The 19,331-nt window shown below is 42.3% G+C and overlaps 1 protein-coding gene and 1 long non-coding RNA gene across 4 annotated transcripts in view; one reads left to right on the top strand and one right to left on the bottom strand.

Moving 5' to 3' along the window:
* PPP2R5E (protein phosphatase 2 regulatory subunit B'epsilon) overlaps positions 1-7,026 on the bottom strand; it is a 77,449-nt gene extending 70,423 nt beyond the window's left edge. Inside the window, exons 1-2 of one of the 3 annotated variants that reach the window (XM_037394246.1) lie at positions 6,387-7,026; positions 3,388-3,551 (exon numbers count right to left, since the gene is read on the bottom strand). In XM_037394246.1, the coding sequence (XP_037250143.1) occupies positions 3,388-3,544 (157 nt within the window). In that variant the 5' untranslated portion in view covers positions 3,545-3,551; positions 6,387-7,026. The remainder of the gene's footprint in view (positions 1-3,387; positions 3,552-6,386) is intronic. The other 2 variants (XM_037394244.1, XM_037394245.1) reach the window with 2 other exon arrangements.
* Positions 7,027-7,131: 105 nt separating this feature from the next.
* LOC119150992 lies at positions 7,132-8,731 on the top strand. Its single transcript, XR_005105266.1, has 2 exons — positions 7,132-8,173; positions 8,443-8,731. It is a non-coding gene; the product is annotated as an uncharacterized LOC119150992 (long non-coding RNA).
* The last annotated feature ends 10,600 nt before the right edge of the window (positions 8,732-19,331 follow it).

The following is a 19,331-nucleotide window of genomic DNA, read 5'->3' as shown; positions in this document are numbered from 1 at the left end:
TTTTGGCTTGTGGCTTTTGAAAGCCCAAAGGCAGCCCAAAAGAGCCTTTGAAGGCACATCTTAGTTTCTAAATACATTGAAGGTTTGTTTCAAAAAGATAAAATACACACACTTCTGTTACTTAAATTAAAAAAAACTAGAAAAACAACAAGCAAACAAAAACCTAACAAACAAACAAACAAACAAAACAGTAACAACTTAATTTCTCTGTATTTTTTTTTCTGGAATAAGCAATACTGAAAATTCCGGTGATTCTTATTACATTTCCTAAACAGCAGCTTATCCTTCAGACTTGTACATATCATCAAAACATACTGTCTCTTCTATTATTTTTTCCTGAAACATTTTTATTACCAGATGAACAACAACGCTGACTTATCTATCTGTTTTTGCAATACAGGCGTGTATGTTCACAGAAGGCAACAGACTGCATTAAAACACTACCAAAACAAGCCATTTCACTATATATGACTCTGCCCCTAGGGAAAGGAATGAGAGCAGATAAGATGTGACAGATGTGTAGTCACGTCACTTAATACACTACTGGAAGGTGCTCAAATCATTATGGTGACAGGCATATATAAAAACTTGCAAAGAATGGACTAAGCATTTATCTAGCTTTCTGCATACATGATTCTTGCAATCAAAGAAGATACTGAAGTCCATAAAAGTGCTGCTTGAGAGAAGGCAGCCTGTAAATGACAATATACAATATATTTGGGTTTTTTTTTTAAAAAGAAGAAGGGAACATACCACGTATGTTTTTGTCAGCAAAGCTCCTCAATCATGAATATGAAAAACATCTAAGGTTGAATTTGAGGTCTGTCCTCTAAAGATTTCCTGTACTGAAATATTCCTGAAGAGGTTTAATTAAACTTGAAATTTACACAAAACAAGAAGTTTAAATAAACTTAGCAACTGTAGGTCTCCAAACTGACTGCGTTTTTCTGAGACTTTAAAATGCTATTTTGCTGAAGCCTCTTCTCTGTTTTGGTTTGAAAGACCCAAACAACAAGAATAAAATTGGAAATCATATGGTTATTGGACTGAGGTAATAGGACTAGTCACTTGTTTGAAGTGTAAACCTGAGTTTAAAAAATTAGGACTTTGAGGCAATTGGCCACGAAAAGTATGAAAAACGCAGGAGAAAATTGTTTCCTCACTTCTTTCAGGTTTAATAATCCTGAATGTTACAAACATTAATGTAGGTCAAGAATATTTCCAAACAGTAACATGATTTTTAACTGCCAGTGTCCCTTCAGCAGGGACCAATACCACTACTGTTTCAGGTAGATTATTAGGTTCAAATCCTGCAAATTAAATCTGCACAGGTAGATCCCTGTGCCTCTGAGAATCCGCATTGTCAAAGAGGGAAAACTAACTCACAGGATCAGGTTCTTCATTTGAAGCTGGACCACTGTAACTGATTATGACACTAATCATAAATGTCTCACCAACACTCTCTGCTCCCCATCTGTTTGTTTTATCTTATTATAGTGTTATATCTCAGTCCACAGGACTAACTACAGTAGTCAAATAAAGCACCTGCCCAAGCCTATGTTTCTGCAAGACCAGTTCCTCAGACAAAGACAATGTTTTTATGCTTGTGCACATACCCAGTTTATTCCCCAAATGGGACTACACAACAGAATGAAAAAATTATAACATCAATTTCTTCATTTATACAAATACAAATCTCAATGTTTTCCAGTAATCTAGCCATTTAAGACAAAGGATAAACTCCATTCACCTTCTGAAGTGCAGCAACTACTATTTTTAAAGGAAACAACCTGCATATCAAAAATGACCTGCAAAAGTACACTGAGCTTTAAACTTATTTTAAAGGAGCATTGGCTTCTTCATTATACTGTCGCAATACAACAAGAAAAAAATTGTAAAATAATACTCATTACAGACTACAAAGTCAAATCTGCTGGCACCAACAGACCATAAACCGAAAAATGCTGAAGGTGGGGAGCATTCTGGTACAGCACAGCTCCAGGCCTCCCACTCTTCTACTTTCCTCTATGCTTCTAGGTTGATCACTGTCAGGCACAATGCAGTGGGGCTAGGTGGAGCTTTCTTTTGATCCAGTATGGCCATTTGTGCATTCTTACAAGTACCTCACAGAAAGGAACCCAAAATATTTTAATGACTACTCCACTAGAACTGATCCTAGAATCCTACTTTTAATTTGAAAGACACACATTAAGGGGTGAGGGTTTTTGTGGGGGTTGGGGGGGGGGGGGTTCCAATTTCTCTCTTCTTATGAAGAAGTGGGGTTAAGAACTAAATCAAAGTTCAAATACATATTTATTAATTTTTTCAATAATCTGATTAACATATTTTCCAAACAGGTAGAGGAGGGAATATGGGAAATATACTTGCCACAAAGCAAAAATGGGACACACATAATCTTGCTATTTTGCAGAATTATCAGCAACGACCACACTTGTTTTCACTACTTATAGCAGAAAAGAATAGCAATGAAAAAAATCCACAAAACCAAATAAACCATTTGATAATTCAGTGTAAAAGAAACACTTCTGAAAGGCAATCCCCCCCTTCCTCACCAGACATAATTCTGAGAAGTGCTTTTGGCCCTGTATTTGTACTGAAATTCAGTGACAACTGGGATTTAGGGGAAGCATTCAAGATATTACAGAGATATTGGCATCCTTTCAAGAGTAGTATGCTGGATCATAATTTTCTTTCCCAAATTAGAGGTTAAAACTGCCAGAAGAAACTCAACGCGAGCTGGGATACTCAGGTTCTCAAAACAGTAGTGTCTTGCCTAAGACCTGATTGGCAGCACATCCACCCTCTTGAGATGCTGCAGCTCACTGGACCTTTCAATTTCCAAACCCAGCAGAAGCCAGGAGCTGGGAACTACCCATTCACAAATGGTAGGAGAGGGGGTCCCACCTCCCCACTAATACCTTGCTGGAGGGCAATGAAAACATGCCCGTGAGCTGCACTGGGCACCACTGTCACAGGCTGCAGACCCACACGACAAAGAAAGATACTAAAAACCAGTCTCCCTCTGCTCACAAGTCAATTTACCCATACCAAAATTACTGGTTATTTATGTCAACTGTTGAGGATTCACCAACTGAAATACACGCAGCCTGGGTGCCTTGAAAATCCAAGTCACAGTACAGGTTAACATCAGCATTTAAAACTTTCAAGAGCATTGCAAACAACTACCACACCTTCAAATCACAGATAAACTATTTTGTAGAGCTTAACTATATGCATTTCTGGCATGAAACATTTCTCATTGCTAGCAAAATTTCCCTGCAGTTCCTGGCAACAGAATACTTTGAGTTTACAAGCTGGCTGTAGAGTAAAACTGTTTTAGTAATTAAAAATCATTCCTGATCTTACCTTTTAGCAGAGGCAGGGGAGTTAACTCGATAGGCTTGCCCTGAGACCTAAACTGGGAGGAGCTTTGTGACCTCTTCTGTCTGGCTTTTCTGACGGACTTCCGAGAAAATCCGTCTACTTTATCCACTGATGGAGGAGTAGTTGGTGCTGAGGACATATCCCTACTGAAGGAAAACAAATGTCAGAAAGATATTCCAAATGGATGAAATGGGCAAAGATTAACCTAATTTTTCAAAAAATCATCATCATCTTCTTTCTGCACCACTCTCCTGCTGACAACTCACCCGGATATACGATTAAGACAGCAAACTCACCAACATATGTACAAATTGTACAGAATAAACTTATGGAACAGTGTAACAATTCTTCTCACTCCCTTTTTTATCTGTGTCTGCCATTTGCCAAAAATCCTGCAACAGGAAAAATTCAGACCTAACGCTGACATAATTACGTCAATAGAACGTCATACAACTGTGGACTTGTCACAGGATTGTAGCCTTAAACTATATGCTCTTTGGGACAAAGTAATTTCAACTCATTCTGCAAGGGACCATGCACGCTAAAGAATGGGTACGCAAAAAGGTACAACTGGTTCTTTGCCATTAGTCATCAATATGCATAGAAAGAAAAAAAAAAATAGGACAGAAGAAAAACTCAGTTTATTTGCCATACCTACATACAAGATTTTCTAGAGATTTAAGAAAGCATAACAAAAAGTACTGCTATGCTTTACAATTTCACTAAAACAGACAAATTTTACATATTACTTCTTTATTCTCCATTTTAGAAACATTCAGCTATTTTCTTGTGAGTCTTTTCACACATAGTTATTCCAGGTCCTGGCATTTCTGTAAGAATAGCAGTGTGGTAACCATAACTGTTCTAAGGGCATAAACCAGACGAGGTTTGCAGGGAGAGGCAGAGAGCCAAAAAAGGTTTCCACAAGCAAAAGTTTGTTTCCCAACTCTATCAGCTGGTCTAAGAAATAAGCATTGCTTCTTCCTATAAAATTTGCCTTAGTAACTCCTGTAGCTGATTCCATGCTACTAAGAAATACCAAAAGGAAACATTTCAACAGTGAATTAATCCATCCAGCTATTGTATTTACCAGTCTCGTCCTGTCTGTTAAAAAGGCCCATCGCATCTTGGCTGAAATACATGAGTAATACTTAAGGGAAACGAGACAGGAGAAATCTAGGCCTACATATTTCCAGCAGCTCTTTGTACAGTTAACTTCACCAGCATGTGCGCTCCTACTGAAATCAACAGAACTATCTGCATTAATAGCACGATTATTAACAAGGGCAGCTCTGTTGATTTCACTAAGGCTACACACAAGTGCAAAGTTAAGCATCGGCATAAGCATTTGCAGGATCAGGGTCTTAGAACATGTCCTTGGAAAGCATTACTCATCCTCAATGTCTGTTGACTTCAATTACCAAAGTGACTCGTATGCTAAAAGAAGTTGATTCCACAATATAGAGAACACTTTCGAGTACTTATTTTATTAAAATATTTGGTTACTCATATGCTTCATCAATGATTAAATCCCTTGAAGCAGACACTATTTGGGTTTGTCCTTTTTAAGAAAAGCTTTAGAAAGTACGATTTATTGCAACAGCGTAAACAAGTTCCGAAAGATAAGAACTATTTAATGCAAAATTACATACGTGTACTAAATCTATCAAAAATGGGAGTATAAACTCCACAGCTTCTTCGAGGAAGCATGTGCAGCACCCAGAAGCTGAACTGTGCAGCTGGCATTACAATAAGGGAAAAGCCTTGTTCTATCTTTTTGATTTCTCCTGAGGTATTCTTTCACTACTGAGTTATGCATTCTAAATATAATACGCTATCAGCAACATGAACCTGCACCTTAAACTGGTCTTGTTTATCATCTGGGGAGAAAAAAAAAATACCACCATTACCAGGGTATTCAGGCCCCAGCCAAGATTAATAAATAAAAAAGTCAGATAAACTGAAATAGAATGGCCTGTACTTCAGCAACCCACTTCTAAGATTTCAACAGTCCGCCAAAACACACATAAACACAAAGTTACCTGTTACATAAATCAAATTCTGGAAATATCAACAAAAATGTATTCTTAAAGTCTGAACTGGTTGGCCCTATTTCATCTCATCAAAAAGATTCACCTCTCCATCACGTGCATCATTGAAGTGTAACCATTTCTGCAGAAATGTTTGCATGCTCTCACAAAATTAAATTACAAATAAAATAAAATTAAAAAAATGGACAGGGACTAAAGTAGATCACTTAAACTGCAGGATCATTGTGTCAGCAAGAAGCTTTACCGACACTTCTCTGCTGTAAATTTAGTAACAGTTTCCCTAACCTGCTTTATAAATTATTAAAATCTAATTCTAATTCAACAAGACTACATCCAGCCTAACAACCTTACAGTAAACACTGATCTGGTTTTTCATCTCTCCAAATGCACGCTCGCTCCCCTGAATGCACTACCACAGTGAAATACAGTTTCAGCTGGGAGGGGGGGGGGGGGCGGGGGGGGAGCCCGAGATTATTTATTGTGTGCGAGTGGGAAAGCTGCAAACCCAGCCGCTGCTTCTTGCTCCTTTCAGCAGGGGATCGCATTTTATTCCCCAAGTATTTCGGTCAATAGGAAGCCACGCACATCAGCTCGGCTGGTCCCCGGGGGGAGGCGGGGGGGGGGGCAATGCACGGCGAGGCGAGTGGACGTGCAAATGCCGACGGAGAGCAGCGGGGAAGGGAGCCCGCGGCTCCTGCGCGCCCGGGGAAGCAGAGGTGTCATTAGCTGCCTCCCGCCCGCTGCTCTCGGCTGTCATTTCCAGACGGGAGCCGCGGAGCACCGCAGCTGGAACATGTCCTCCCCGCAGCCCCCCGCACCTCCCCGCCGCCGCCCGGCTCCCCCTCGGCCCGCCCGCGCCTCCCCCCCGCGCCGCCGCCGCCTCGCCGCTCCCCCGTGGGCCGGCGCGGGGGGACGGAGGGATGGAGTTACCTTGACCCTCCTGGTAGAGAAGCCGGAGACGGGATGGAGGCGGCGGCGGCGTGAGCCGGGCTTGGCGGAGCGCGGCCGATGCCTGGCGGCGGCGGCCCGAGTGTGGTACGCGCCGGGCTCGGTCCCTGCCGCGGCGGCGGCGGCGGCGGCGGCGGCGCAGGAGCCTGTAGGCCTCGGCGGCGTTGGCGGCCTCCCCAGCGCAGGGCGGCGTTGGCGGCGGGTTCAGGAGCGGGCGGCTGCTCGGGCTCCGCTCAGTCCCATGCACTCGGCGCGGCCCCCTGCCTGCGATGGCTGCGGCCTCACTCACATTCCCGGCGGAGCCCTGCGGAGGGGCCCTGAGGAGGCGGGGGGGCGCGAGGGGAGCCGAGTGCGGGCCGAGCCGGGGGGGAGCGGCGGGCGCGGTGCGGGCGGCCGGGGGGGGCAGGCCGGGCGGGCGGCGCGGCGGTGCTGCGCGGGGAGGGAAGGCCTCTTCCGCCGGCGGCTGGCTCAGGTGAGAGGGGGGATCCCGGTGGGCGTCGGGGTCGCGCTCCGGCTCGCTCCTATTGTCACTCTCAGCGGGCTCCGGCCATGGCACTCACACACACTCACTCACTCACTCACAACCGAGCGTGCTGCCACCGCCCCCCGGCCCGCGGCCCGCCCCCCGCGCCCGCCCACTGGAGCCTGCCGCCGGGCCGCGCCGCCTCATTGGCGCCCGCCGCCGCCGCCGGGACAGCCGGGAAAGGGGAGCGCGGCCGGGGCGGGGGCGGCGCGGTGCGCAGCGGCGGTGAGCGGCTCGTCATGGCCACCGCCATCGCCCTCGCCATCGCCCTTCTCGTCCCTCCGCGGGCCGGGGGCGAGGCGGACGAGCGCCGGCCGCCGCTAGAGCGAGGCCCGTCGGCTGAGGTAAAACATCTCGGCGATGCCGGGGTCAGACCCTGCGAACGCTGAGGTAGAGCCCTTGTCCCGCCGCAGCGGAGCGGGCAGCACGGACCCCCTTCCCGGGGCGGGCCGCGGGCGGGAGCGGCCTCCCTGCGGCCACCGCGGGACCGGGGCCGGGCTGTGCCGGGGCCCGAGCCGCTCGGCGGGGCCCGCCGCTGCCTTGGGTTGCACGGTAACGAGAGCCGGGAGGCAGTGGCCTCCATATCGCGACAGGGCTTCTGCAGCACTTACCCTTGGGTTTCTTAGCCAGTCTGTGATTGCTGTCTGAATAATTTTGCGCCTTTTTTTTTTTTTAAGTGTATTTATGTGTAGAGTGGCCCACAGAAAAAGCGCTTGTAGATAGTACTGTTAAATATTATCGAATTTGTTTAGATTTATTTACCTGATGGCTTGGTGTTTGGTGGTTTGGGCTTTCTTTTCCAAAATGCAACTGACAGTATTAATACAACTGCGATATTTAAAAATACCATTCACTGTTTCCCCTGTGTTTCTGGCAGAAAAAAAACCTGACTCACGAGCAGCAGCCCTCCTGCATCGGTATGACCAAAACTCGCTGAGGTGCTGTCATTTTTTAGGAGATGAGCTCAAGGGCAGTTTGAGAGCTGGTTGCTTTGTTGGGTCAGTCACACCCCCCCTGTTTGTGCAGGTTCTGGGTGCCTGAACCCTCTGAACATACTAATCCTACAACAGCTACCTAGTTTGTGTCCCTAGTTTGCGTCCCACTCTACTTCTCGACTCGGCTTACCCTCCAGGTGTGTGAGTACCGATGTTGGCGTAACGGAAGAGGTGCAGGACTGTGGCAGACTCAATTTAGATGGCTTTAAGCTGTTGTGAAACTACTTTCAAAATCACTAATTTTCAGGCAGGTAAGCTCCCTGGTCCGGTTCACGTTGAGGAACCTGGAACTCGCTGCTACTGAAATGTGACTGTAATTGATGTGAACAGTTTTGCCTCTCCTCTCAGTATGCCTCTTGCATATCTTAAGAAATATGTGTCCCCTAAACTTTCTTACCTATAGACTAAGCAGTTCTATTTCAATCTTTCCTTGAGTGTCACAGTATTAAACCCCTTAAGATGCTTATTTCTTCTCCCCATGTCATCTTAAAATCATGTGCGTCTTTTTTTTGAACTGTAGCATCCCAAGACTGGACGCAGTACTACAATTAAGGCCTCAACAACCCCAGCATCTGCTGTTGTGCCTGTCAGAGACTGCATTTCTGTTTACACATGCCAATACAAATACTTTTGAGTCAGTATGATCTATTCACAATTTTGCTGACCTATTTTACCCCTGCATCCATTTCTGCCAACCTACCAAGCCAGTTATATCGCCCTCAAGTAGGCAGTAATGCTATTCGAGAAATTACTTACTACAACAGCCCTAATGCTATCCTTTCATTTTTATTGCCAGACAGGTGGACAATCAAGCAGTGAAGACATCTTTTAAAATAAAATTGCACGTGATTTTAAGTCAGAAGACTGTAGAATGTGTCATCCTTTGTAAATTGATTGCATTTGTCAGAAGAATTTTATCTAAAAACCAAAACTTAACTAAGATTGTACTGTACCACAGTTACACGATAGTTGTGTAACTAAATTTAGGAGAGAGATTTGTTCGTATTCATAAACATTTCAAACTTTGATTTTACTTAAACCAAACCAGCTAAGCTAATTGAAATGCAAGCAAGGGTTGGTAACAAAGAATGTAGGTCAGGGAGGTTTTATACCAATAGAAGGTAAAATTTGGCAAAAGCAGCGTAACTTCCTGCTGTCCCCAGCAATAAGCGGCAGAACCTGCAGATGCACATGTTTTGCTTTGTTATGTGTATTTTATTCTGTTTGTTGTGTTTGTCAGTGACATACTTTAATTCCCAGATTTATTCACTGTCCTGTGTGCTGCTTTTGGTCTGGACTGAACAGTGCAAGGAGTAGCTCATAAAGTTATTGATAGCATACTCTGCGAAAGCGAAGTTCTAGCACAGTCTGACGGCTAGACTGGCTTTTTAGGTGAAGTTGAGCGTGTCATTTTACATGGTTGTACTTTGGTGTTCCCAGTATGAAATGAAATCCATCTTTGTAAAACACTAAAGATCTAAAACTGGAGCATGTGATGGGGTCATTTGCTAAAATAATGGCCACAGAAGGGGTAAAAAACAAAACTGCTGTCCAAGTCCACTATCCTAGCTATAGAATTAGTTCTTCAGTATAGCTGAACAAGCTGGTAAATAATGCATTCAGCTAGTTTATTTTGTATATGAAAAATGCATCATGTGGTATGTTTTGTCCATTTTGATTGTGTAAAGCATTTTTATGATGTGTTTTATATCAGGTGATGTTTTTATGGTAACAATTCAAGAAAAATACAGGCTTTATCAGTGAATAAACAGAAATCTTACCTTTTCTTGATCAGTTGGTTGGCAGAGTTTACAAAACTGCCTTCCCTTTTATTTCCAGGTTGCTTTTTTTTTTCTGCTTTGGTCTGTAAAGTCTCCATCTGTGAGGAGATTTAAGACCACAACATTAGACGTGAATGTAAAACTGCTAATATTTCAAAGGGGCACTGTTATTTGACATTCTCCTGTTCTCTGTTTAGTCTGGTTTTTGTACCAATTGCTACTTTTAAAAATGATTACATGAATCCCAAGCAGAGATGAAGAAGAAATAAGTACTACAGGTGTTTTCCATATATGTGTATCTGTATATATTTATATGTTTATATAAATAAATGTATCAATTTGTAAGAATAAAAATTAACTGTCTTCTGATAAAGATCACATGACCAACATCTCACATACAAGTCTGTGTAGGCATATATATAAAAATATGCACGCATTCAATACCTGCAGCCCTTCCTGAAGGTCTACAAGCAATAAGTTCTTTTGATCAGTGTTTCACCATTGCTCTCAAAGGCACAAGACAAGCCTGTCCTTTTTGAAAGTTATACTGCCTTACTGTCCTACAAAAGGCATTTTTAAAAATAGCTTAGAAAGGAATTTTCAGGGGCAGCTTATCACCAGTTACAGGCACTGTGCTTTTTAGCACCCAAACAGTCAGAACAGCAGTCGAGAGTCCTCCATAAGAGAGATTTTTTGTACCAGTGACTCAGATTTTTGCCACTTCACTCAGATTTTTGTGTGACTGAAGTTCCACGATAGACCATCTGTTATGGCCACCCAGGCATGAATACGGAGCTCGCATCCACATTGGCATTCTGCTCTTTACATAGCAGCTTATCAGACAGGATTGCTACATAGATACCACTGTGGAAGTCCTGCTCCATTGAGTGATAAACATAAATGGATCTAGCAGGAGCTTGTAAATGTTTCACATAGCACATCTGACATGTATTTGCCTACAGTAAGGGTCACATAAAGGATCTTCTGAATGTCAAAGGCAGCATTATCAGGGGTGCCGTGGGATTAGTTCAGATATTCCCTGTTCCAATACTAGTAAGCAAGAAAAGACTTGATCTCCCCAGAGAACTAATTATTCAGACCAGCAGGAAAAAGACCAGAAAGAGAAAGCATTATGGAGGAAACAGTAGTGCTGTTTGAAGAGGTAAATCAGCATGCGAACAAGGCTTTTCTGATACGTCTTTTAACAAAAATGAACACAGTGGAATACTGCATCAAAGAAACTGTCCTGTTCCATCAATTTGATTGAAGCAGCACAATCTGTGATTTTTTTGTTTACTTTTGAATGGAATTCACATGTAACAAGAAAACATTCTATTTAGTCTGTTTACCCAGCAGTTGGCTTCTGATTTGTATGTGTTACATTTTGGGGAGGAATGGTATGTCCAACTTTTGAGCAACATTTGTAATCGATGTACCGAGTTTCTGTTATAATAAGCAAGTGCTGATTACTTTTTGCTTACTGCTCCTCCTTGTACCAGCTGTGCAATAACGCTGTCGGTGCCCTCAGGAGCTGAATTCCTGATGCATGTGTGGGGTAAGGATTTTAGGGTCATAGACACAACTACCAGAATGGGAACTAATTCTTCCTCTCTGTTTATAGACACTGCGTCATTTGAAGTCTGTTTCTGTAGTCAACAAGGCAAGATAAGTAGGAGCTTGCTCGCCTCGGCAGCTGGCTAGCTGCCTCTTCCTAGCACAACACTGCTTTCACTTATTACCCAGTTCACGATTTTGTTCTTATTTTGTTCCCTCCCCCAGCATCTTAACTTGCCTTCAGGCCCCAGGTGCTCCTTTAAGCCTAGTTTTCTGAATATTTTCTTAACTTCCCTTCTCTGCCTGTTTACCCCTGCCTTCTTCGGGCTTTGCGGTATGTTCCTTAGCCAACCTGTTCTCTCCAACTGTCACTCTCCAACTGCCTCTGAAGGTTCCAGTGCTCCCCCGATTCTCTCCCCACAGGGAACTGCTTCTGGTGCCTGAAATTACACCTGGAAACAGCACCTGCCCATGCGTGATGTGGTCCCCTGTGCCTCTGGGGTTTGTCTGAATCCCAAGTGAAATGAGGTCTGCTTCCATATCTTCACTTTGTGATCGAGGCTCCTCCTTTCAGGTATCTCTGCATTTAATGTGTTTATAAGCCAACATATACACTATTATGATCTCCCCGTATAAACCCATCCTCTTCAGGTGAGCACCCTCTACTGTGGCCCAGCTTCCTGCATCACCACACCCCGAAACAAATAAAATTACTAAAATACCAGCGTGTAGTTAAGGTGTCCAGCAGTGCTTTAAGCATATGAACTGCTGCTCATAGTACTTCCCGTATCTGGTGAAGTACCTACCAGATCACTCCCAAGCTTGGTGCATCTCTCATGGTTACAGCAGCAGCTGATAAAACACTTGAGATTTTCCGCAAGTACAGAGACCCTGAGGACAGAGTAGGCTGAGAGAGAGATACCTTGTTCTCTTATAAAAGAGAACAAGCAAGTATTCATGTTGTATTTTTTTCAGCTTGCTACATCTTTTAACTCATGGTACAGCTTTAACCTATTAGATACTCAAAGTTTTCGAATTATGGCAAATGAAAGTGTTTTATCTGTAGCTCAGTTCAGCCTAGTAAGGAATGCTTAACATCAGAGGGAGTCTTGCAGCACCTAAATAAGTTTAAAATACCAGCCCTAATGGGTTCCAGAGCTTGCAGTACGAAGCTGGGTAGAGGAAGAGCCATACAGGTGCCAAGGGCACTTCCACTGAGTTTTTAAACAACTTAGAGAGACATCGGGAGCAAAGCTACTTGGAAAGAAGTGGCTGAGTGTTAGTCCCAGGTCTAAACACAAGTCCTCCTGGGAGCCTGCTGCATGGGCAGGTGTGCCCTCACGCTGAGCAGAACAAAGTAGCCCCCCTGCATCCGTGGTAGGCGAGGGTTAGCCGTAAGCCAGTCAGTCCTGCTGCCCCTCCCCTGGCTGGCAGGTACACCGGTAGAGGCTTTACTGTTGGGAAGCACTGGGAAGGAATCTGTATGAATGCTGCTAAAATAGGAATGACAGGAAAAGAAAGGTTATAAGAGCATTTTGTAAAATCTTCCGAGATCCACTGTCAAGGTTAAACAAATAGGAAAATTTCCCCACTGAGAAAATTATGCGAATAAGGAAGCTTGTCATTCTTTCGTGACCCTGTACAGGAATTATGGATACCCTATAAATTACAGTAAGGACAGACTTCACATGAGACAGGAACTGGAGTTGAAATCCAAAAGCTATGAATCCTACAAAAAGACAGCAATTGATTAGATTTAGATGGAAAATAGCAAAGAACCACCTAAACAACCTCCTGACTAAGCAGTCCACACAAAAATAGATAATTGGAACAAGAACAAAAACGGTGTTGTTCTGTGCAAGTGCTGGAAGTTTAAAAACTTCGTGGAAGAGTTGAGACTATCTCAGTTTAGAGGAGCACATCAATAGAACTGGTTTTTAGGAAACACTTAGAAGGAACGGCACTAAAGCCTCTGCAGTACTTGATAACAAAATGAGATGAGAATGCTAAGGTTAGGAAAGGAGTAGCAAATAAAACAGAGACATCGTTATTCCACTGTTTGGTATAGACTATGTTTGGAAAAGAGAATATAGAGAAAGCAAAGTAGTAAGATGACTTGGTACAATTTCTGCCCAAGGAGAGGATTAATACGCTGGGGATTTTAAGCTCAGAAGAAAAAAAATTTCATGCTGGATTTGATAGCAGTCTGTTATGATCTTCAATGGAATGGAGATGAGTGAATAAGTGACTTATTTTTCAAAACTGCTTTGTATTATTTGTTCTTCTGTTATCTGGCAAGATGGAATATTACAAGCTTTCATATCCTGTTAGAGAGGCAAAAGGTATGAACAGGTTCAAGTAAAATAAAATTTTAAAAAACTAGATGCCCAAGGGCACCAAGGAGATTAAATTGTCCTTGTACTTCAACAGGCTACCATAGTTGCAACATGCATTACATATACAACACATTAATGAATTTTATTTGCCAGCAAATAAAAATGCACCACTATCAACTTCAAAGATCTGTCCTATAGCGAAGCCTACACACCAGATTTAGGGTAAGATAATTCAGTAAATGTAGAATTTGAGCCAATATAAAACCTGTGATATGTTTTGATAAGATTTGGCATATTATCATTATTGAGTATCATATCTTTGACATGCTGTCCAGCCCCCACACTTAGAGAATTTTCAACATTATCCAGTGTCAGATGGGTCCCAGGAGAATTTATAGCAAGAATCAATAGCCAAGACTTGAATGAGAGAAGATCAAAAATAGTTTAGATTTTCCTTTTTAAGAAGATGCAAGGAGGAGCTAAAACCATGATTTGCTAAGGCACCAAGCAGCACCAGCAGACACCTCTGGAAAATTCATCTTAAGCTATATTTAGTGCATTCAAAGAAATTGTGGCTCCCACTTGAGCCATTTCAGCTCATACACAGATAAAAAATAATCGGATCACATAGACTGTTCGCTCATCTTGAATAAATATTTAACGGAATTGTGCATTTCTGAGTCATGTTTAGTTCTAATATATGTCTTTCTAGGTGAGCTCCTACCTCTGAGCAGATTCATCTGTAACTGCAATTCTATAGGTGTACATCTGTATTCAAAAATACACTAGACAATTAAATTCTGACATTGAGAGCTTTTAGTACACAAATAGCTAATTAGAGCCCTTCAAACAAGAGCAATTCCAGCGTCTTGCAGTTACTGGGCTTTAATGATGGGCTGTTGATATAATTTCTTGAGTCCTTGAAATTTAGTTTTTGGATTTTTGTCACTCCAGTAGGTGGAGTGTGAAATACTCCTGGGCAATGCCGTCCAATGCCTGCTTGAGTACAATTTTTAAATGTCTGGGTTTTTCTTGTCACTGATTTGTACCTAGTCAAATTCATATTATGATCTTTCTTAGGTTTCTTTCTTGAAAACTCACTGCAGCTTCATTTAGGGTCATCAAATACTACATAAGCCGCATCCTGGAAAATATGAAAACATCCAGAGTTACCAAACTTTCTTCCAAACTACACTATTTTTGACCCAGAATGTCATTCCTCAACATTCGGACTATTCTGATCGCATCAAATGTAATTCCACACCCAGTGAAATCCACCTCAGGCCTTTTCCCAGTGTGATGCAGCTATTTTTCTTTGGGAAGTTATAGGAAGTTACACACTGCCATTCCAATACACAACAGCGAATATGCTTTGGATATTTTTTTCATAATTCCTGGTAACATTGCACTTAGCAAACTGTTTTGATACATATATGTAAGCAATTTAACTTGCCTCCTGTTCCCCACTACAACTCACTGTTTTGCTTTTAACAAATTGACAGAATTATAACAAATATGCGTGCCAAAGCTTTCATACGGTGCTGTTGCCTATCATCCCATTCAAATTGTTTCTTCAAGAAAATTACCATCTAGCTTTGGTCCTGCTGGTGATAGTCTACGGGATATTTCAACCAGAATACCATGTATGCAGAATTCTTTATTTTAGTTGCAAAAATATTTGCCATCTGAAATGTTACCCATTTATTCAAGCCATTACACAGAAATGTAGGTAAGGTAGCCTGCTTTCAACTGAGCTTTACAAAAATACTCATTACCTCTTGGAAGAAAAAAAAAATGGTAAAAGACATTTGCAGGAAAAAGTAGAGCATCTATTGGTGCTACATGTTTAATTTTATTTGATTTACTATACTTAACTTTTTCCTTTGTTGGCAAAAACAACCTTAGCTGTTGCTAATGCTGTTTGCCAGCATCTCCATCTGCATCTTTGGTTACTCCTTGGATTCATTCTCTTAGCACTTGCAGAATTCCACTTGCATCCTCTGAACTCTCACGGGAATTTTTCCCTTTTGGTGGTTAACATTCACAGCAGCATGAAGTTATTCACATTGCGGGTGACATTTTCCTGTAGTCAAAGACACCTGAGCCCAGCTCCTTCTCATGTATCTTACCGGCTCTTGGTGATCCCTGCCAACGATAAGGGAATGCCTCCATCTCATCTTTAGAGCTCTTGGATTCACACTGTACGCACCCACATTTCAGTCTTGTCAGTAACGTCAAATCCCCTTTCGGAGAGTTTATCTAAATTAACCTCAGCTTGTAATTTTGCCATGTAGGTTTATTTTGAAAGTGGACCTTTCCTTATCTTACCTTTTGTAGATGATTTGTTTTGGGAGTGGTTTCCATAAAGCACCTCAGAGAACAGTCAAATTAGTCTTGAAGTTTGTGCCGTGTTTGTTCTAAATTTCCGTCTGGCCTGTTTTCTGCTGACCTTTACTTAAATGATTAGTATAAGTGTGCATGCATGTACATTGCCAATACGATCTTGCTCAAGTTCAGTTTTACTACATAAAACAAGCTTTTCTCTTGAGCTTAATGTCCCAGTTGTTTTATTAGCATTGTAACCAGGCTGCTCATACAAGGCACATCCACTGCACATCTGAATAAAAGTAAACATCCTGTGTTTCTCAGCCTGCTATAAACCCCAACAGATGGCTGCTACTTTTACAAACTGCGCTGAATAGGATGGTTCACATTTCCCATGCAACAGACTTATTTCTGGAATCCCAAACGCTGTATACTTCTTGCAGGAACACTGATCCAGCCACAACGCAGTTTAGCCCAAATCAGTCCTGCTTGGTGACTCTTCATAGGTCAGACCCTCTTGCTTTTTGGAATGTCCAGCTGGACATACCTTACATTACTGATCCATCCAAAGTTGCAGGAGGACTGATAACAGCTTCCATGTGTAGGTCCTTGATCATCAAGCCTAAAAGGTCCTTTGGGCAATACTGATGTTTATTAGAACCTTTGTGTGTTTATTTTTTTCCCCAAGAATAAGTATTTTTTGGAGATAGAAGGTATCTCTTAGAATGACTGGATTTCACCTTGATGCTCAGAACCAGTCCCTGGTCAGGGCACGGGCAGAATCTGCAGGAGGCGGTGTGCATCTCCTCTACCACAGCCAACGGTCGGGAGACATATGCCGCAGGCGTATGTCCAGTAGTACACTGATGTCTGTGCTTAACCCTGTCACTGGCATCAACTCCCAGCTGAATTAGCAGCAACGCCACCTCGAGACTTCACCCTGTGTGTGTGCAAGCATGTGTTTGCAGGAACCTGTTCCCATCTGGATTTTTTTTTTTTCCTACAAAGAAGCCACAAGGGAACTACTTTGGCTGCAGGTCCAAGGAAATAGTCTCTGTTGAGGCTTAAAAACAATGTTGAGGATGTTTTGTCCTGAGGGAAAGGCAGTTTGGGAGTGAGCTTTGTCTTACTTAAAACTTTTCTCCACTGAATAACAGGCTTGGTCTCAGCTACTTGTGCCCACTTTCCATTGCATGATAGAGTATCAAAGGAAAAAGTTCTTGAAAGACCACTCTAGAAAGACATCTAGAACTTGTGTACTAACTTTTTTGCATGGATGATCTTCAATCAGATGCATTCAGAGGCTCTACAAATCGTACCGTTTGCTTAGAAAGTAATTCTGAAGAATGAAGACAGTTTCTGATGTTTCTCCTCCAAATATACTATTTACAAAAATGGCCGAGTGCAACGTACTCTACGTTAGCTATCCCTGTTTACCTTCATCACCCAGAACCTCTCTGATTCATGAAAAGCTAATACATAATACACATATATCATAGGATGTTTTCCTCCATCATACCAATGCAGAAAGCTCCCAGTAGCTCTCAAACACATATTTTCATTAAGGATCCAGTAAACTGGTCACACTCCAAAACCCATCTAGCCTAATAATTATTATTATTTCCTAAATCAAAGTTATTTACATTTCCAATTTCCTTGACAATTCATTGGGGGATTTTTAACAAACTACTGTTAAGCCCAATTTCAATGTATTTAAGATATTTTGTAATATGTCGATTGTATCTATCACTTTATCTGTAGTGAATTGAAGGGCAAGATGGCTACTTGGTCATTTCAGAGCAACCTATGAGGGAAGAACTGTGAAACCAGAGATTTTACAGGTCTTTCACCAGCGTTCTCGTCACAACAATGACATTTTTCATATAACTCTACATGATGGGAACATCCTTGTGGAGTAGTTTTTCAACAGAATACTCTGTGGGTCAAAATCTCTGTAACTAGTTTGAGTAACAGATGAGGCTCTGTTCAGCCTGTCTTCCAACAGCTTCTTCTTGAAGAGAGACTCCCAGGCGGTTATGTCTGTTTTCCCACTAATGGGACTAAGTATCATTGACTAGTGTATGCAGCCAAAGAGTTTCTTGGCGATGATGGCTTTTTTTTACAAAAGCTTGTGCTCATAAAAATCAGTATTACAGAAAAAAACAACAACCTATCAACATTTTCTGTTGTAGAGAGAGGAGTTTCCATTTGCTTCATCTTGTCATGTATCCTGGCCTCTTCTGAAGCACTGAATTCGGGTGGACTACCTGCATTCATTGAACTCTGCCAATAATTTAGTGTATTTTGCTATTAGTAATATTCCAGTTCTTGTTTTGGTTCTTTAATCCAGGAGAAAGGTTTTAGGATTGCTTATACTGACCTCCTTGCAGGTGTTTTTAAACAAGCTATGAACCACAAGGTCATAATTACTTTTTTTTCCCCCCCCAAGTTTTTACCACAGCCATGCCTCTTCAGCTTTTCCAGCAAGTTTTTCAAACTCAGCAAAAGCATCCATGAACCATTTTGCCTACTACAGTAAGACATGTTTGTGCATGTAGACTTACCTTCTCATCTGGGAAGCTGGACAATAGTATAAACCGATGGACTACAAAACCAGAGTAACATTTCCACCTGTACAAAAAATTTATGGTTCTGGCACAACTGTGCTTGAGCAAAACCATCATGAATGATATCAGTGGACAAATGAGGCATCAAAGTCAGTTATTTCTCACACAGAAAGTTGGATTCAAGTGTAAGCCAAGTCATGAGAGCATATGTAACATCTACTGGTGTTTGCTATATTAAGAAGCAATAGGCCATGTGTACAGCCTTGCAAATCTTAAGTGGGAGAGAAACTTCATATGAAAATGCTAATCGTTATCACAGTCTAAAACACATGCTGCCAGACGCCTTTAGGAAGCATACACAGCCTCTTGCCTCCTTGCGCCATACATATAATGCAGGATCTGTGTATGAGTATATCCTACATCTAGCTCGTATTTTTCCACCATTAACTTGTAACTGCTGCGCATGCCATACAGCTGGCCAAAATCTGTTCTACCCCATCGGGAGCTACATCATTGCTAGAAAAGGATGAAAGCAAGGTCAAGCTCATCCAGCCCTTCAAGAGGGCAGCAACCTGTGTGGCTATTAGAGAAGGTTACAGTAGGCTCAGAGTGTTCAGGAGGGAAATACAAGTAACTCCTTGCAAGAGTAAATAAGACCCATTCAAATGTGTTTAATTGTGCGTGCCTCTCTGAAAATCTGGCTCATCATTCTTCCTTCCATTTCTCACTCAGAGGGTCACTAGTGCCTGAAAACACCGATATGCCAAGGAAGCCAATTGCTCATGAGAGCATGACTCTGCTCCACACAGATATTTTCCCTTCTGTCACTTGGCATAATTCAGTATG

Source organism: Falco rusticolus, chromosome 7 (genome assembly GCF_015220075.1).
Source record: "Falco rusticolus isolate bFalRus1 chromosome 7, bFalRus1.pri, whole genome shotgun sequence".
Classification (NCBI taxonomy): Eukaryota; Metazoa; Chordata; class Aves; order Falconiformes; family Falconidae; genus Falco; species Falco rusticolus.
Note: the sequence above shows the minus strand (reverse complement) of the source record. Positions and strands in the feature narration are given on the sequence as shown.